This window comes from Cygnus atratus, chromosome 1, assembly GCF_013377495.2.
Source record: "Cygnus atratus isolate AKBS03 ecotype Queensland, Australia chromosome 1, CAtr_DNAZoo_HiC_assembly, whole genome shotgun sequence".
NCBI classification, from domain to species: Eukaryota; Metazoa; Chordata; class Aves; order Anseriformes; family Anatidae; genus Cygnus; species Cygnus atratus.
In genome coordinates this window covers 55048495-55065328 of record NC_066362.1, presented here as the reverse complement: position 1 = coordinate 55065328, position 16834 = coordinate 55048495, and the positions used below count along the sequence as shown (strand labels likewise).

Below are 16834 nucleotides of genomic sequence, written 5' to 3'. Positions count from 1 at the left end.
AATGGATAATGGATATGGATATGGATATGGATATGGATATGGATATGGATATGGATATGGATATGGATATGGATATGGGTATGGGTACGGATACGGATATGGATATGGGTATGGATATGTTGCAACTATATCCGGGGGGGCAAGATGGCGCCCGCGGGCCAGCGCCGGGGGGCGCTGGCGGCCGCGTCGCCGGCAGGGGGCGAGCCGCCGTGCCGGGCGGAGAGGAGGCGCCTCGCCCAATCACCCTCCGCGCTCGCCCTTTGTCCCGCCCCCCGCCCGCCTTTTGGGGCAGGCGAGTGGGCGGCGCGGCTGCCAGTCGGGCGGCGGCGGAGCGGCGGCGGCATGGCGAGCTGCCGGCGGCTGAGCGGCGCGGGGCTGCGGGAGGTGCTGGGCCCGGCGCAGGGGCTGCTCTTCGACTGCGACGGCGTGCTGTGGGCGGGCGAGCGGGCCGTGCCCGGCGCCCCGGAGCTGCTGGAGCGGCTGCAGCGCTGCGGCAAGGCCGCCCTCTTCGTCAGCAACAACAGCCGCCGCTCGGTGGCCGAGCTGGAGCTGCGCTTCAGCCGCCTGGGCTTCCGCGGGGTGCGGGCCGAGCACGTCTTCAGCTCGGCGCTGTGCTCCGCGCTCTTCCTGCGGCAGCGCCTCGGAGGAGGAGGAGATGGAGGAGGCGGAGATGGCGGCGGCCTCGTCTTCGTGCTGGGCGGCGAGGGGCTGCGCGGCGAGGTGCGGGCCGCCGGCCTGCGCCTGGCGGGCGAGGGGGAGCCGGGGGGCGAGGCGGTGCGGGCCGTGCTGGTGGGCTACGACGAGAACTTCACCTTCGGCAAGCTGGCGCAGGCCTGCGGCTACCTGCGAGACCCCCGCTGCCTGCTGGTGGCCACCGACCCCGACCCCTGGCACCCGCTCAGCGACGGCCGGCGGACGCCCGGTGAGCCTCCGGAGGGTCGGGGTGCTGGCTTGGCTGCCATCCCGCGTGTCCCTCCAGGTGCTGAGCCGCTTTCCGCTGTGTCTTTCTCTCCCCCAGGGACTGGCAGTCTCACAGCTGCGGTGGAAACGGCCTCGGGCCGCAAGGCGCTGGTGGTGGGCAAGCCCAACACCTACATGTTCGAGTGCATCGTGGAGCGCTTCGGCGTCGACCCGTCCCGCACCCTCATGGTGGGGGACCGCCTGGAGACGGATATCCTCTTCGGCAAGAACTGCGGGCTCTCCACCATCCTCACCCTGACGGGTGTCTCCCGCCTCGAAGAGGCGCAGGCCTACATGGCCAGCGACAGTGCCGCCGCCAAGGATATGGTGCCCCATTACTACGTGGACAGCATTGCAGACTTGATACCGGGCCTGGATGAGTAGCAGTCTTTACACGCGAGGGCAGAGGGGTCGGGTTCCCCATCCCAGATCTCCATCTGTTCCCATTTCTCTCACACCGCCGTATTCCCTCAATTCCCCGTTTCTTCACATTCCGGTACCCTTCTCTGGGGGCAGAAGGAGGGAGGGCTCAAGTTGCCTCCTTTCTGCTGAGAGCTGTCTGTGATGGACAGAGTCCTCTCCCTCATGTGCGAGCATCTCTGGGAGAGAGCTGGAGGCCTTGAGGCTGACCTGGGGTCAAATCAGTGTTTCTGTACGGCCTCTCCCGCTGCAGGGGTTAGGGAACAGCTGTCTTATCATTTTTCTCTTAGATAACCAGTGGCGGCCTTTTACTGCTGTCCCTCCACTCGCGTAACTCTTGACTTTTGAGCTGCATCCCCGCAGCCCTTGTGGTAACCCCCTCCTTGCCAGGGGAGTAGCTGGTGTTCTCACCTGCCCAGCCTCCAGCAGTGCCAGGGCGTGTGGAAGGAGCGTGCTGGAGCGATGAATGAGAGCATCTCTGCCTCCCACGAGCGGAAGAGAGCATCACCTCGCCTCATCTCTTCTCTTCCCCTGTTCCTTAGATATGTTTCCCCTACCACCTCCTGCCCTGACTCGGTTAATAACTGTGCCAATGCCTGTCTGAAGGACTGTAGGAAGGGAAGAGAGACTGTCCTTGTCCCTTTTTTTTTTTTTTTTTTTTGTGCCAAGCAACTCAGACAAGCTGTGACTGCGCACAGCGGGTCTGTGGTTGTACGTTGTTTTCAAGCACCCTTTTCCAAAGGGGCTTGTGAAGGAGAGAGGGCTACTAGACCTCAAAAGCACAGCAGGAGTGAACTGTACGACTCTCCCCTTCTTCCCCCCTCTCAGTGGATTTTGCCATGGTGTGGTGAGAGAAAAGGGCTGACGGGGGGGTGTCTGTGCTCCAGCTGCTGCTGTGCAGGTGAGATGTTGTTGGTATTGTCACTGCTGTGAGTGTGTCGCAGCCCTCGAATCATTCCTTGCTGCTTCGTCTTTCTACGTTTTTTTTTTTATTATTATTTATTGATCTTAATTATCAGACTTATTTATTGTTCGAATATTGTATTATTTGTATAAACTATGCTGACTGTTTGCACCAAGGGGGCGGGGGACAGTTTATTCGGGCCTCCCTGACTGTCCACGTCCCGTGTTGATGTTCTTACACTCACTGTGTCTCTGTATATAATAAAGTGTGAGCGTAGGCTGGACATGGCCTCCTTTCTTCGCCTGTAGTCCCACCAAGATGAGAATGGCCTGGGTATCTGGGTGTAAGACTGCATTTGAAGTCCCTCATAAGGGAACCAAATCCTTCCCTTTGTTAAACCTCTTCAACGGCTGTTGCTGGTATCCAAGCATGTCTTGCTTGAAAGATCAGCTGCTGAGATGAATAAACACCCTCAGTGTCAGTTACTGCCGTGTTAGCTCATGTGGCGGAACCAGATGCAGCTTACTGGTGCTAGGATAATCCCACGTGTTGAATGTCTTTTTTTTTTTCTGTTGTTTAAGCTAAAATGACTTGGAGAACAGCCCTCCAAAATAGAACGACATCCAAAGAGCTCTCTGAAGACTGCCTGTCGTCTTAATTGGTCCCCTTTGTACGCATCTGTCTGTCCGTTTTGTCTCTGCATCTCTAATTTGATATCCAGAGGAATGGTACTTGTTCAATGAGCCTCTAATCGCCTCTTGAATGACCAAGCAGAGCCAGACCCAAGATCTAATGTTGTCTGCTAACTCCAGTTCCCTAATTGGCTGGATACCCAGACCCCAAGTCACTTTTCAGAGCTCACTTGTACCAAGTTCAAACTCGGAGCATTGCTGTTGAGCCCTCGGGCCACAGCCAGGCTGAGTTATTTATAGGTGCATATACACACAGGTGCACAGCAAGAACTTCCCCTGGAGTTCCCCCCTTTTTTCTAGGGTGCTCCTAGGGTTGATCCTTCTCGTACTCTCTTCCTCATTCTCTCTGTCCTTGCCAGCTGTCGGGACCAGCAGATGGGTTTGGAGGCTGTGGACTCCCAGGCTGGTACACCAGGAGATAGGAGGGAATCCGGTAGCTAACTGGTTCCTAACAGCCCAGCAGCCTGTGTTTGGGCACTCCCTTGACTTTGGACTTTTCTCGGGATCTTGAGTGGCGAGCTTGTTGCCGCTGAAAACAGCTCCCAGCTATGTTTTCCCCAAATAGACGATGGCTGACCAGTATCCCTCATGGCTGTGCTTTTGATCTGATGGACCTCTCCCTGGGGGCTTTGCTGTGTAGCAGAGGTGGGCTTGGAGCAGAAGAATAGGCTTTACCTGGCCTACCCTCGATGCCTCACATCACTGAGGCCACCAGGAAGGAGTCCTCTACGTGCTGCTTCTCCCCGACGACGGAAGCAGAGGGATCAGTGCTGCCTCCAGCCACTGGGCTGCTCTGTTGAGCCCTCTGTGGGGCTGAGAGCAGCAATATAAGCGATCCACCAGACCTGCCAGGCTGCTGTTCTGTGGCTTCCCTCCGCTATCCTCCTGCACGAAGGTGAGAATGAGCAGACCTTCCTAGAAAACAGACTGGAAGACCCCCTCCCGGTGTCCCTGAGGGGTGGCGAGCTCTCCATCCAAGCCCTTCAGGTATCATTCAGCTTGCGTTAAAGCCTCTGGTGCCGAGGCATCTAGGATCCCCGGGGGGATCACGTCTGTCGTTTAAACTGAAATAAGCGATGGCTTCTGCCTAGGTAGGCTGATTTAGTCATCTAAAGCAGTTTTACTTCTTGGGCTGAGTGCTTAGAGAAACGGTGCAGTTGCCAGGGAGAACAGGGCTGTGGAAGCGCATGGGAGGGTGGAACGGATGGGGGAGCTCGTTTTGGCGTAGAGAACAGCTTTTATCTTCTCTCCTGAAAGCTGCAGCATCCTTGCCCGCTGTGCAATAAAGACAGCACCCCTGCAAGGCGCGTGGCAGCCGTTCAGTTATCCAAGGAGCCCAGCATCCATGTGTAAGTGCTGTTACTGTGGCAACCCCTGGCTGGTGGTGTTAGCAGCAACCCGCAGAGCATCGCCTGCCCTGGGCAAGGCCCGGGGAGAGGCAAGGGATGCAGCATACGTGATTTGAAGGCAGGTAACCTGGAAGCAATCCCTGTGTGCTCCTCCGTGGCTGTCTGCTCCTTTCCTCTACTGCTTTGGGACCTCTGGCTGGGCAGCTCTCACCAGCCTGACTTCCAGGGCACCAAGGCTTTGGCAGCCTGGTGTCCCCTAGTTTGAAACGTTCCTCATCGTGCTCCTGTTTTCCTGGGGTCGGTAGGACCTCCTGGGACCTCCGGAGGCCCCCTGCTCCAGCCACCCAGAGCAGGCTGTCCAGGACCACGTCCGGGTGGCTTTTGGAGATCTCCAAGCAGGAAGAGTCCCCGACCTCTCTGGGCAGCCTGTGCCGGAGCCCTGTTACCCACCCAGTGAAGAAGTGCTGCCTGGTGGTCAGAAGGAGCCTCCCATGTTCCAGTTTGTGCCCACTGCCTCTTTTACCCTTGCACTGGACACCACTGAAAAAATAAGAGCGGAAGGCTTTCTTCCCTTGACCTGCCGGTAACTCCTCCTAATGCAACCCAGGACACCAATACCCATTTTTGGTAAAATATGGTTGTGCCTGCCCGCGTGCAGGACTTTGCATTTCCCCGTGTCGAACTTGACGGGGTTCCTGTCAGCCCGTTTCTCCAGCTCGCCGAGGTTCCTCTGGATGGCAGCACAACCCGCTGCTGTGGCGGCTGCTGCTCCCGGTTTTGTGTCATTTTGCTGAGGAAGCATTCTGCTCCATCACGCAGATGACTAACGATGAGGTAAAACAGGACTGGGGCGCCCGTACTGACCCCTGGGGTACAGCACTCGTTACCGGCCTCCAGCTAGACTTCTTGCCACCGATCACCACCCTCCGGACTTGTCTGTTCAACCAGTCTGTGATCCACCTCGCTGTCTATTCATCCAGCCTGTACTTTAACTGCTCCTCTATAAGGATCTTAGGAGAGACAATATCAAAGGGAATTCCTGAAGTCCAGGCAGGCAATATCCTTGCTTTCCCCTCATCTACCATGTCAGTCATTTCATCATAGAAGCTTATCAGGTTGGTCAAACGACAAACGCTGCAGGAAGATACGGGTCTAAAGATATTAATCAGCGAGCAGATGCCTGTAATATGAGCAACTAATAATCACCTCGGCTGGGATGTTGGTAGCATTCAGCCACATGACCTGCTAGGAGAAAAGGAAGGATCTGGAAGGTGTTGGGACTGGCAGGATCGAGGAGTTTTTTTTTTTGTTTTGTTTTTTTTTTTTTTTTTCATGGGAAAGTTCCTCTGGAGCCAAGACAGGCTCATGATCCAAGGAACTCGCTCGGTACTCGTCCAACCTGATGCGAGGCTCCCCCTTTGCCAGGGCAGGCACCTCAGGCACCACCCTGTCCTGCAGCACGGGGCGCAGGGAGGAGGAGGCGAGGAGCAGCAGCCTGTTACTGCCTGCCCCGAGAGGCAGCAGCCAGCGTTTGCTCTTCCTCCAGCAGCACAGTGTGTAAGGAGCCTCCTCTGCTGCACAGGTTGTCTCTCCTCACTCCCTACACAAGGTGTTGTAGGCGTCTGGGTGCCTCACTGCTGTCCCTGTGTCGTTGTACGTCTTCCTTATTGCCTTTCCTTTCACAGTGTGGGACTCTGACCCCAGCAAACTCACCCAGCCTGCAACTTGCACAGCTTTGCACGTACAGGAACTGCTGCTGTACTGTCAGGCTTTGCTGGGAATTGTGCACAGACGACGTATTGGAAGTGCTCCTGGTTGACAAGCTAGCTCGGCTCTCCATGCAACCCCTGTGAGACGCCGAACCAGTTGAGAACAATTAAAAGCCATTAATAACCTCCCCAGTTTAGAGAGTTTTATCAGCCTTTGTAGCTTCAGTGAACCACCACAGCCAAGCACAGGCAGCTCCGTAAGGCCTGAGCGTGGAAAAAAGGGAGGTGATGCAGGGAACAGCCCCGGATTGCCTGGTCTGCGACCATCCGAGTTGTCCTGCCCGGTGGCTGTGATTTAGTCACCCGAAGCAAGTTGGGTGCTGCTTGCTGTTTCCTCAAGGTGCTCTCCGCTGTTGTACAAGTTAGGGAGTCTTAGAGAATCCCCCCTGCCATAACCACGTCGGTTGTGGTCCTGGCCAGGTGCCCTTTCTCCACGAAGCAGAGGTGTTCCTGACTTAGCGTCCTTCGGCCCTAATGCGTTGAGGTTGCTGATTCAGCCGCCGTTGAGCAGAGCCCAGAAGCGGCGTGGAGCCGTGCCAGCCCCTGTTCGTGCGCTCACCAAATTTTGGAGGTGGAAATGTGAAGGATGGCACCACGCTCCCGTTCGGCACGCCGGCACAACTGCCTGCCTGCACGGCCTGGGTCACACGGAGACTGGCACGTCCCGTGGGATGGGCAGGTCCTACAGCTCCCTCGGGGGGTTTAGGCTGAGCTTCCTGGTGCTCACTGCCTTGTAATCCACCACAGGCAGTCTCTTTCATTGCCTCCCCTCAGAGGTTTCTGGGGTGAAAGGGCTTGTGTCGTGGAGCAATGCCACGCTGCGTTTACCTCCTGTTTGGCCTGTTGAGGATGCCCAACTCCTGTTGAGGATCCTTGTCTGTTCCTTGTCTCTTGATGCTGTGCCAGGTGCAGTAAGTAAATCAGACATCACAAGCAAGCCGTCTGTCTAGGGCTTTCATTCTCCCGTCTCCCAGGCCATTGTTCCCTAGGCTGAAAATAAATCTAGGAGTAGAGGATAACTTCTGGCTTGTGTTCCCATTAGGCTTTCTGGGGTGAAATTCTCATCGATTTCATGATATTCCTGTCAAATTATCTCTTCCCTGTCTTTCTATTGTAACTCTGCTGCCTGTCATTTCCTTGTACACATGGAGGGTAAGCTGTGAACCCCTGCCACCATCCATCCTGCCAGTCACCACTCTTCCCCTGTCCTTTAACAGAGGCCTCGGTGTTGGGCACGGCAAAAGGCAAAATAAATGAAATTGAATAGAAAGAAGTTATGCCTCTTGAAATTGCTTTCCAGCAGACCTCACTCTCCCTGTTGCCTGAGCCTCCTGTCTGTCTGTCTGTCAGGTCGCACGTCAGAATTGCTCCGTGGCTCTGCACACCCAGCCCAAGCCGGTGCTGCCTGCAAAACGCTCCATTATTTCCGCATCACCCCAAGGCTCGGTGAGAGGCATGCTGAATTTCGGCTGCTTCTCGGGGGCCGGCTTCTCTCACTGGCCCTTGTCAGCACAGCGGGGCCCCCAGCTGCTGCTCCCTCCCAGCTCCGTTTGGCAGGGGCTCGCTCGCCCAAGTTTCTCAGCTCAGGAGGGCCGGTGGCCAGCGGGGCTGCATCCCGGGGAGAAAGCGTCGCGCGATGCAGCCGGCGGCCCCACGGGCTGCCTCCAAGTCACGGCTGCCCTTTGTGTGCACTTAATCAGCTCCGGCTGCGGCTGCCTGCAGCGGCTGGCATCTGCTGCCCTGCCTCCCGTTGCTCTTAGCGGGGCCTCACCTCGGCCTGCGTCCCCCATCGGCTCTGCTCTGGCTGCCGGGGCCCGATCCGTGGTGTTACGGCGCTGGGGGATGTTTCTTGCTGGGAGTCGTGGTGTTCCCAGCAGCACAAAGCCCAAAAGGCTGAAAGACGTTGTATATTAAAAAAAAAAAAAAAGGCAAAGCAGTGCATTTCCCATTTCAGCCTCTTGGAGGGATCAAAGAGGATCTTGTCTTTAGAAACATCCCCATAAAGTTAAATATATATAATATATTTATATATTTATAATATATAAATATATATATTATATATTTTATATATAATATATATATAATATATATTTATAATATATATATATATAATATATTTATAATATATTTAACTATATGGGGATGTTTCTAAAGACAAGATACTCTTTATATATATATACACACACATATATATATGTGTATATATATATATACATACATATATGTATGTGTATATATACATATATAAGCTTGGCTATTAACCATAGAGCAAGCCCTGCTTTTCACCTTCCCCTGGGATTCATCCCTCCCTGGCACCGCAAGCATCGGCTTGTGGGCAGCTCCTGCCTGCCATGGGGCTGGTCTGAGACGCCCTTCCCCAGGCACATGGAGCACAGGGGGGCCCTGCAAGCCCACAGGGACATTGCTCTGCCTTTTGCAGACCTCTGCAGGTCAAAAAAATGAGAAAGCAACCCTTTGTGGGCCATTTGCAAGACCCCCCAAACCCCTTCCTGCTCTGAAAAGGGTTAGTGCGTGTTGGCCCAGCAAACCAGGCCACCCCAGCACTGGCAGATCTCACCCCTGCCCAGCACACTGCTTGCAGAAAGTCTGCTTAGTCTGCTTTTTTTTTTTTTTTTTTTTGGAAAGTCTGCTTTATTTTTCGGAAAGCCTGCCTTTTTTCAGAAAGCATCCCATTTCCCCGCAGGCGGTATCACTCTGAGCTAGCAGCCACCTTCCTGGGCGCACGAGGTGCTGGCATCCTCACCAGCTTCTGCTTCTGGGGACAGCAGCGCTGACCCAAGCATCTCGGTTTCATTCTGAGGGGTACAACATCCATCCATCCCCCAGCTGAGCTGAGAAGCATCCTGACCTTCTCGCAGCGCTTCCAGGGACCAGGGGAGGTCAAACTTTGGTGTTAGCGGGGAGCTGTGTTGCTGCAGTGCTTTCTGGCCCAGCTGCAAGCTGTTGGGCAGGGATCCCCTCCTGTCCAGAGCCGTTTTCATCCTCCCACCCTGCAGTAAACGTGGCTGGAGCTCTGGTTTCCCAAAGTGGGAACGGTGACTCCGCAGGGAGCTGGTCAGCATCCAGGGCCAGTCCTCGAGAGCGTCACAGCCTGCTGGCCTCGGTTTAATGCTCAGGCTTCAATGCATGCAGAGACCAGGAGCAAGAGGTTGGTTTATCCCAAAAGAGATCCTCCAAATCAAGAAAGGCTCCTCTCCCCATGCCCTCTTGCTCCTTTGCCGCTCCCTCCTGTAATTCTGGAGCTGTCGTTCATGCCACAAAATCCTCCTCCACAAAACCCCCATCTCAGGCCTGCCTGAGCCCTCAGGCTTTCATGAAAGGTACTCAAGGTGGGTATTTTGCAACCTCTAACCGATCCTCTAACAGCTTGCAGCACCTAAAGATTATCTCAGTCTGGGCTATTACAAGCTCGCAGGGCTTCCCTGGCTGGTCTGAGAACCTGAGGAGGTGGTTTTCAGGAAGCCTCGGTCTGACAGACATTGCAGACACAAGAAGAGATGAAGGTTGGGGCCCACTGAGACCAGATCCCTGCAGATCCCTCGTGATCTGCCCCAGGGATCTGGGGAAGAGTATCAGTCCCTGGGGGTCTGGGCAGCAGGGACAGGGCTGCCACCACCCTTGGTGGCCCTCCCTGGATGTTTCCTGCCTGGTGTGTCGAGCTCCTCCGTGAGGGACGGTGTGGCCCATCGAGCCGGCCAGGGAGCAGCCTCGCCCTATTGCCTCCATGCCCCCCCGCCAGAGGGGCTGGGACACCAAGGATGTCTGAATAAGGCCCCGTGTGGAGGGAGGCCCATCTGCTCTCTGCTGCTTTTCCTTCTCTTTACCCCAAATAAACAGCCTGCCACAAAGCGAGATAAACGCCTTTGTTTCCACGCAGGGCGCGCTGTCACAACATTTCTCCCTGCGTCTCGTCAGCGGCCTGTCCGGTCCCCGAGGGCCTCGGGGAGCCCTGGCACACAGCACCCATCCTTGCTGACAATGCTATTGTTAGGAAGGGGTGCACTGCGGGGTCTGGAGCTGTTTCTCCCTGCATGTTTCTCTCTAGGAAATTCACAGACGGAGCCTGCTTGCCCATAGACCTCCCTCCCCAATAGCTCTTCTCCAAAACAGACACCAGCCTTGGCTTTCACCCAGGGGTGTGGGGGGGGGGTGTGTGTGTGCTTTCTGGACCACCCCACATGCCCCCGGGGGATACAGAGCAGCATCTTTCCACCAAAACTGAGCTCAGAGGAGGTAGCCTTCCCTTGGGGCTGGGAGCAGAAGCCCAGCAGGGAGCTCACACTGCTCCAACCCCACCTCTGCACCCACAGTACTCCTCGCAGGGGAGGAAGAGCATTATATTGCAGCTTGAGCCCCCCTCGTGACATGAGCGCAGAGGCCAGGAGAACCTCCCTAATTCTTCCTACAGGGCTCATCCAAAACAGCCGGGCTGTTTGCAGACCTTCTACACTGGGAGAGAAGAGCAGGCGTCGTGCTGCGAGCAGCACTTGCCACCAAATCACTGGCACATGGGTGCTGCAGATCAGTTTCCTCCCCTCTTCCCCCAGCCTCCTGCTGTGAGGAGGCCAAGCAGAAGTGGATATTATGTCTAACCTTCCCCCCGTCCCAGCTGTGACCCTGCTCCCTATCAAAACGTCATTCAAACAGTAGCCTCTGGGCCATCAGTGCTTAGTAAAATCCTGGAGGTTGTCGCACAGGCAAGCCCTGAGGTCCATGCATATGGCCAAGCAGTCAGTTGGCACGTCAAAGTCTGCACCCCAGCCAACTCAGGAGTGTGTCAATGCTCATTCTTGATGTCTATCGTAACAAGAACAACACTAAGGATCCCATACAGTTATGCTGTGCTGTTTGCTTCGGTGCTAAGTGCATCAACATCCTTTCCTCCCTTCTCCCAAGCCTCCCACCCGTGCTGGGATGAGAGCTGGGCTTCCTTCCAGAAAAATGCGATGGATGGAGGCTGAGGAGCCCAGGTCTGCACCTGGGTCCCCTTGCGAGGGGGCTGGAGCCAGCAGCATGGCAGGGGATGACGCACCCCAGCACCTCCCGCTGCCTCCAAGCCGCGATAGCATTGGAGCCGAGCACCCTGCACTTTCTCTCCCCGAGCAGCACGTCTGGTCCGCCTGCCACACCTCGGGGAAGGGAGGGAGCCCAGCCCTGCCGAAACATCCTCCTCTTCCAGCAGCTCCTAAAAAAAACTATTCAAGGGAACCCCTTTCTTCGGGGCCATCATTGCAGACTCGTTTTTACGCACATCACTTGCTGAAAAACAGCAAGTGGCTGAGTTTCGGTCTCCAGGGTGTTGCAGGAGAAATGTGCATTTATTCCACAAGCACACTGCTCCAGAGCCCTGGCTCTTGGGAGAGCTGAAACCAGCACCTGGGCTGCCCTGACATGTTCGAGCACAGCACTCACTTGCAATCTGCATATTAAACACAGCAAACAAACCTCTGCCCGGCATGTCTCAAAAGTCGCTTTAGCAGACAGCAATCCGAGACGGGTAATATGCCTCAGCGGGTTGTTTCTAGGCTTGAAATAGGCTTAATAAATGGCAGGTTTCTTTGCTACTGCAAGGATGCTGGTTTGGGTATTACAGCAGTGCGGAGACAGTGATCACAGCCGGTCCGTAGCCTGCAGCTCTCCTGCATGTCAGTAACAACATACCCGAGCCTCCAGCAGCAAGCAGGGAGTTGCATTTTCTTTCCCTTGCACTCCCAGTGCCAACCATTAGCCCAGGAATACTCCTTACCTAAAGCACGGGGTCATATTTTAGCAAAATATTGCCTTTTTCTCCTGCAGTGCTTGCAACGGGCTGGTGTTGCCGGCCCTCTGGGTGGCATTAGCCAACATCCAGCCAAGCAGTGGCAATCCTTTCCCCTCTAGAGTCAGTGTCTGCTGAGCTTGTAGGTCTGCTTTCGAAACACGTCATTTCTTAAAGTCCAGGTTTGAGGGCTTGCCTGCAGTGCCTGCACAGCCTGAACAGCGCATGCTGCACCCCAACACTTCTACTTTTTTATCTTTCTGCTTCTTTAACTGTATTTATTTAAAGAAAAATGGAAATTCAATGCACCGGCCCGAATTCAATTTCCCATTTCTTTTCAAAAGCAAATTATCAGTTTCAAAGTGCGTGGCAGAGTTGGACGAGGTCCCTAACCGTACTTTGCCTGCAGGAGAGCTCATATCTCCTCCTGCTTATCTCCCAGCCCTCCCTGCACTGCAGTGCCAGTCTGGTTCAGCAGCTGCTGCCCTACATGACGCAAGGCTTCTCCACCTGCGTTTGCAGCTGAGGGAATCCCTCTACGTACAACAACCACCTGGGCCAGGCTGTGTCACTGCCAGCAACATCCCTGTGTCCAAAACAAAGAGGTCCTTTCCTAAAGCACCCGGCCACCTTTGCTTGCATTGCTTTGCTTTTACTTGCCGCCCTGCGCCAAGTGCCCCTAAACCAAAATGCAAGTGGCACGAAGCCTCCACAACCAGTCACCGTGTTGCTGGCTTTAAAGATCTGCTAACTCCACCACTTCGGTGGAGTCAGGCTCCTTCATGCCTGAGTTAATCGAAGGCTTGGTTTTTTTTTGCTGTACCATCACTATTTCTAGCACCGTCAGTGGCTTCTCACTGTACTTGCATGCTAGGAAAGCACTCAAATGGCTCGGGACAATGATCTCCGTGGGCTGGCATGGGGTGATCCATGCTGCCCATCCGCAGCCCAGCACCCGGCCAGGATGCTGAGCCCATCCTGCAGCCACGGGGAGCCCACCCCAGCCAGGAGACCAGCTGCACAAACCAGGCTGTGCCCCGAGGGGGTTCATCCCCCGGAGGTGAGATGGAGCCCGATGTGAGCTCCTCATGGTGGAGGTGTGGGGATGTAGGTGGGGAGCACCGATTTGGGAAACTCCCCGGCCGCGCTTTGAGGTGCGTCCAACACATCCCGATGTCATTAGCGTGAGCAGGACTCATCCCCGCTTCCCCAAGCTGTAATTTCAGGCTCTCCCAGATAAATCACCATGCCCAGGTACCCTTTGATAACGTTTGTGGAATTATCTTCACCACCGGGGAACATATTTCCATACTGATTTAATGAAAGCAGAGATTCCGGAGTCAGCAAGAGCAGGAGCCTTACAAGCAACTCTCGTTCCAGGAAACTGAATGTGGTTGGAAACATTTCAGCAGAAAAGCTTGAGAGATCCTGCTGTGGCTCATTGAAGATGTGAGGCTTGGAGTCTGCGAGATAATAAACCCGAGTTTAGTGCACCTAATCCTGAATTCAAAAAACCACAGCTCACGTAACACAAAGTGGATGAACAGGTAAAAAGATGCTCTCCCAGTGGAAAGATGTTGCAAATAAATCACTGAGGGAGTAATTGCTGCCTAAACAGGCCCTTGCCAGCTGGGGAGTGATGTGTACAGGTGGACCTTGCTCACGTAGTCCACGGGCTTTTCGGCCAGGCCCTTCTCCAGTTCTCCAAGGTCATGACTCAGGATGCCCAGTCCATCACTGCTTCCTTCATAAGCAGATTTGGGGGCAGATCTTCCTTCTGCTTCAGACGCTTGCCTGACCAGGATATTTCTTCAGCAGCTGCCAAACCACCTTGGTTAGAGCCACCCAACAGCTCAACCCAATGCACAGCAGGTCGGCTCAACCCCTTAGCTTGCAGTAGCTGGACTCCAGCCCTCAGCACGCAGGATCCGTCCAGGTATGCTGATCCATAGCAATGCCTATCAGCAAGGCCAGAAGGCAGACCTTCAATCAAAGCTACCCGCAGTGATGAAACTCACCTTTAGCAATCGTGTTTCCCACTTCAGCCCAAGCTGAATTACAGCCTGGACGTTAGGAAGGGTGGGGATGGCCATGAGGGAAGCTGGAAGCTCAAGGAACGGTGCCACCTCAGCATGGAGAGCTCAGCACAGGTGCTTTTGGCATCAAGCTGAGGCTCTGAGGGAAGAGCTACAATGAAAACCATGGGCAACCCAGCAACAGACGGGGGTCTGGTTCCTTCTACAGGAATGGTGGGGTCACAGCCAGCATCAAAGGATGATCTCAGGCCCCAGAGGCAGCAGCAATTGTTTGAGGATTGTCTGAGATTTCTCACCAGCAAGGGCAATTTGCGCTTTCCAAAGAGGAGTGAGGAGACAGGGACATTGTGCAAGGAAAGGGCTAACAAGAGGGCAGTGAGTCGCTCCAGGAGCCAGGCTGCCTCTGAAGCACGAGCCACAGGGGAGGTGCCCCGGGTCAGGACCTTAGTGGGATGCCCAACCCCTAACACAGGACATGCTTGGCAAGGTCTCCCTTTGCTATGATTTCTGGCCTCATGCTCACGTAGATATGAATTTGGTCTGCCCCTGCCACAGCAGGCGGCTCTCCCATCTTCCCTTCTCCTGGCCCCATGCTGTCAGGAACATCACAGCATGGAAAAAGCAGGTGCAGTTGTAGATACCACTTGCTGCACACTCTTAACCAGAGTTCAAGGGCTGCTGAAGAAGTATCCCACAGGCAATGCTCCCGTCTCCATATCTGTGGCTCTCTATGGCCAAAGAGCTTGGCGTGGCCAAGGGCACTGTTCACAGCAATAGCATAAGGTCAGCTCACTCCCTTCGGCTTGGATAAAGATGACCTTTTGCTTCCCAAGATCCGATAAAGATCAGCATCTCTCCCTGTAATAAAAGGGAAGGGTCTGCAGTGCAGTGCAGGAAAGCTCTCCTGGTGAGGAAGAGCCTGGCTGGAAGGCTGGAGGAGAAGAGACCCACACCACCGCTGAGTTCCCCCAGAGCAGGACAATCCTGTGCCATCAAGGTCTGCTGTGACCTGTCTTCATCTTCCTCGCCTCCATCCTTAGCAGACTGAATGTGCTGATAACCATTCCCCTGGTGGCTGACCAGCCACACGCTGGTAAGGACTGAAGTGATGGGAGGTGAAGATTACCAGCTCTAACTAGCCTGGCTCTGCCTTTCTCAACCCACAGCGGCCCTTCCTGTGCCAATTCTCTCCCAAAAATAACGGGCAAGCACCTTTGCATCTTCACTGTGGTGGAACGGGTGGCAGGGACCTTCCTTGAATTCAGCCATACCTCGTAAGGAGCTTGGATCCTCATAAGGATCCTGAAGCTTTGGGTTTTGTCACCTATCACCGCTCCAACCGAGTGGTAGGAAGGACAACACGGTGTTGTGCCAGTGCAGGTAGCCCACTGGTAGCCCTACAGGCAATCGGACACCCCATAGGCCCCTTTCCTGCTGGTAGAGCCTGTGCCAAACTGCAAGAGGGTATATTCCTGTTGTGCTAATGTCAGGCATTTAGTTCAGGGCTCCTCTAAAGCCAGCAGAGAGCCCTGGTCTTCCAACAGACAAGCATGGGCTGCCCAAGGGAGACTCAGGTCTAAAGGCTGAAACGCCTTGATGTGAACAACCCTTCCAGCATCTCCTCTGAGGTGATATTCCCTCCTTTGTTGTCACCTGTTATCCAGGAGCTGCTCTCTAATCTTCCCAGCAGCTTTTGGAGAAAGGTCCCTGGACATGCATGACTCAAGGGGCTGATGACTGCTAAGGCTGGGTTACGGTGCACGGCTGCCAGAAACACAGGACCTATCCTTCACCTTTTGAGTGGCCTCTCCCATCTCCAGCCCTAAGTGAGCAAGTATCTAGAAAATTCCCTTCTCTGTCCACCATTTCTTACAAAAGAACGATCTCTTCTTATCCAGCCCTTGCAGCCTGCTAGACCACGGCTCCAGCAGCAGTTCTTCAACTTGGAAGGGATGTCTGGGGTCCTTCACAGAGGCTCGGTCTCACGACATCTTGCATTTGAAAGGGCCTGGTTTAATCACACGCATAACCCAAGCAGAAGGCAACTGGCTCTTCTGCAGCAGTTATCTTTTCTCCTGCTGGCATGGAGCACTTCTCATTGTCCCGCACCCCATGGAAGGAGTCAGGCTCCAGGGCTGAGCGCTGAGGCTCCTTTCCAGAGCAGGGAGTGGGCATGTCAGGGTGGAGAAACCCACGGCTCAGAGATGGGGAAGGAGACCCATTTTGGCCTTCACTCCATCCACTTGTGGAGCAGGAGGGGTCAGCAACCTGGCCAAATGCCAGAGCCTTTCCCTGCCCTCCTGAGTTCCAGCAGGTAGGAGTTTCTCCCTGCTACCTCTGCTGGCATTGATGGCACCAAATAGAAGTACCCAGGAGCGACAGCCTCTGGGGTCGTGCTTGATGGGGGTAAGAGGGATGGGGACTGTCACGTCCTGAGCAGATGGGGAACCGATGGGCCTCATAGAAAGGGAAGAAGAAAGTGTTTCAGTGTGTTTCTGTTCTGGGCCTCTTGAGGAAATCGCAGAGCGTCTTGTGATTTAGAGACAAATATGCAAGACAAGGAAAGCTTTAAGCCACAAGCCTGGCCCGCTGCCCGATTTTTTTCCCCTCCTCTTTCAGCATAATTACAGTTGAGCCATGTAGTAATTGGGTAACTTTTTCCAAAGGAATCTTTTCATTCGGGGTGAGTCATACTTGCCACAAAGGGAACGTGGAGGCAGCTAAAAGACATGTAGACCCTATGTTTTATTATCACGGAGCGTTTTGTCCCCATCCCCTTGTTCCTCAGCCCCTTAGATGTGTCCAGAGTCGGCACAAGAACACTGAGCATTCTTGGATGATCCCTCTCCACCCCTCCGAGAGGGCTTCCTCCAGGTTTGCTGTGCCCTACAGCCACGAAAAAAACCACACACATGGTTTTGAGGG

The 16834-nt window shown here is 54.6% G+C and overlaps 1 protein-coding gene across 1 annotated transcript; it reads left to right on the top strand.

The window, feature by feature from the left end:
- The first annotated feature begins 312 nt into the window (after positions 1-312).
- PDXP (pyridoxal phosphatase) lies at positions 313-2567 on the top strand. Its single transcript, XM_035551975.2, has 2 exons — positions 313-922; positions 1019-2567. Exons 1-2 carry the CDS (start codon positions 343-345, stop codon positions 1342-1344), a joined length of 906 nt encoding a protein of 301 aa, XP_035407868.1. The 5' UTR covers positions 313-342; the 3' UTR covers positions 1345-2567.
- The last annotated feature ends 14267 nt before the right edge of the window (positions 2568-16834 follow it).

Coding starts and splice junctions, on each gene's coding strand:
- PDXP (XM_035551975.2), top strand. CDS start 343: ATGGCGAGCTGCCGGCGGCTGAGCGGCGCGGGGCTGCGGGAGGTGCTG. Junction 923..1,018: donor CGACGGCCGGCGGACGCCCG/GTGAGCCTCCGG, acceptor TCTCTCCCCCAG/GGACTGGCAGTCTCACAGCT.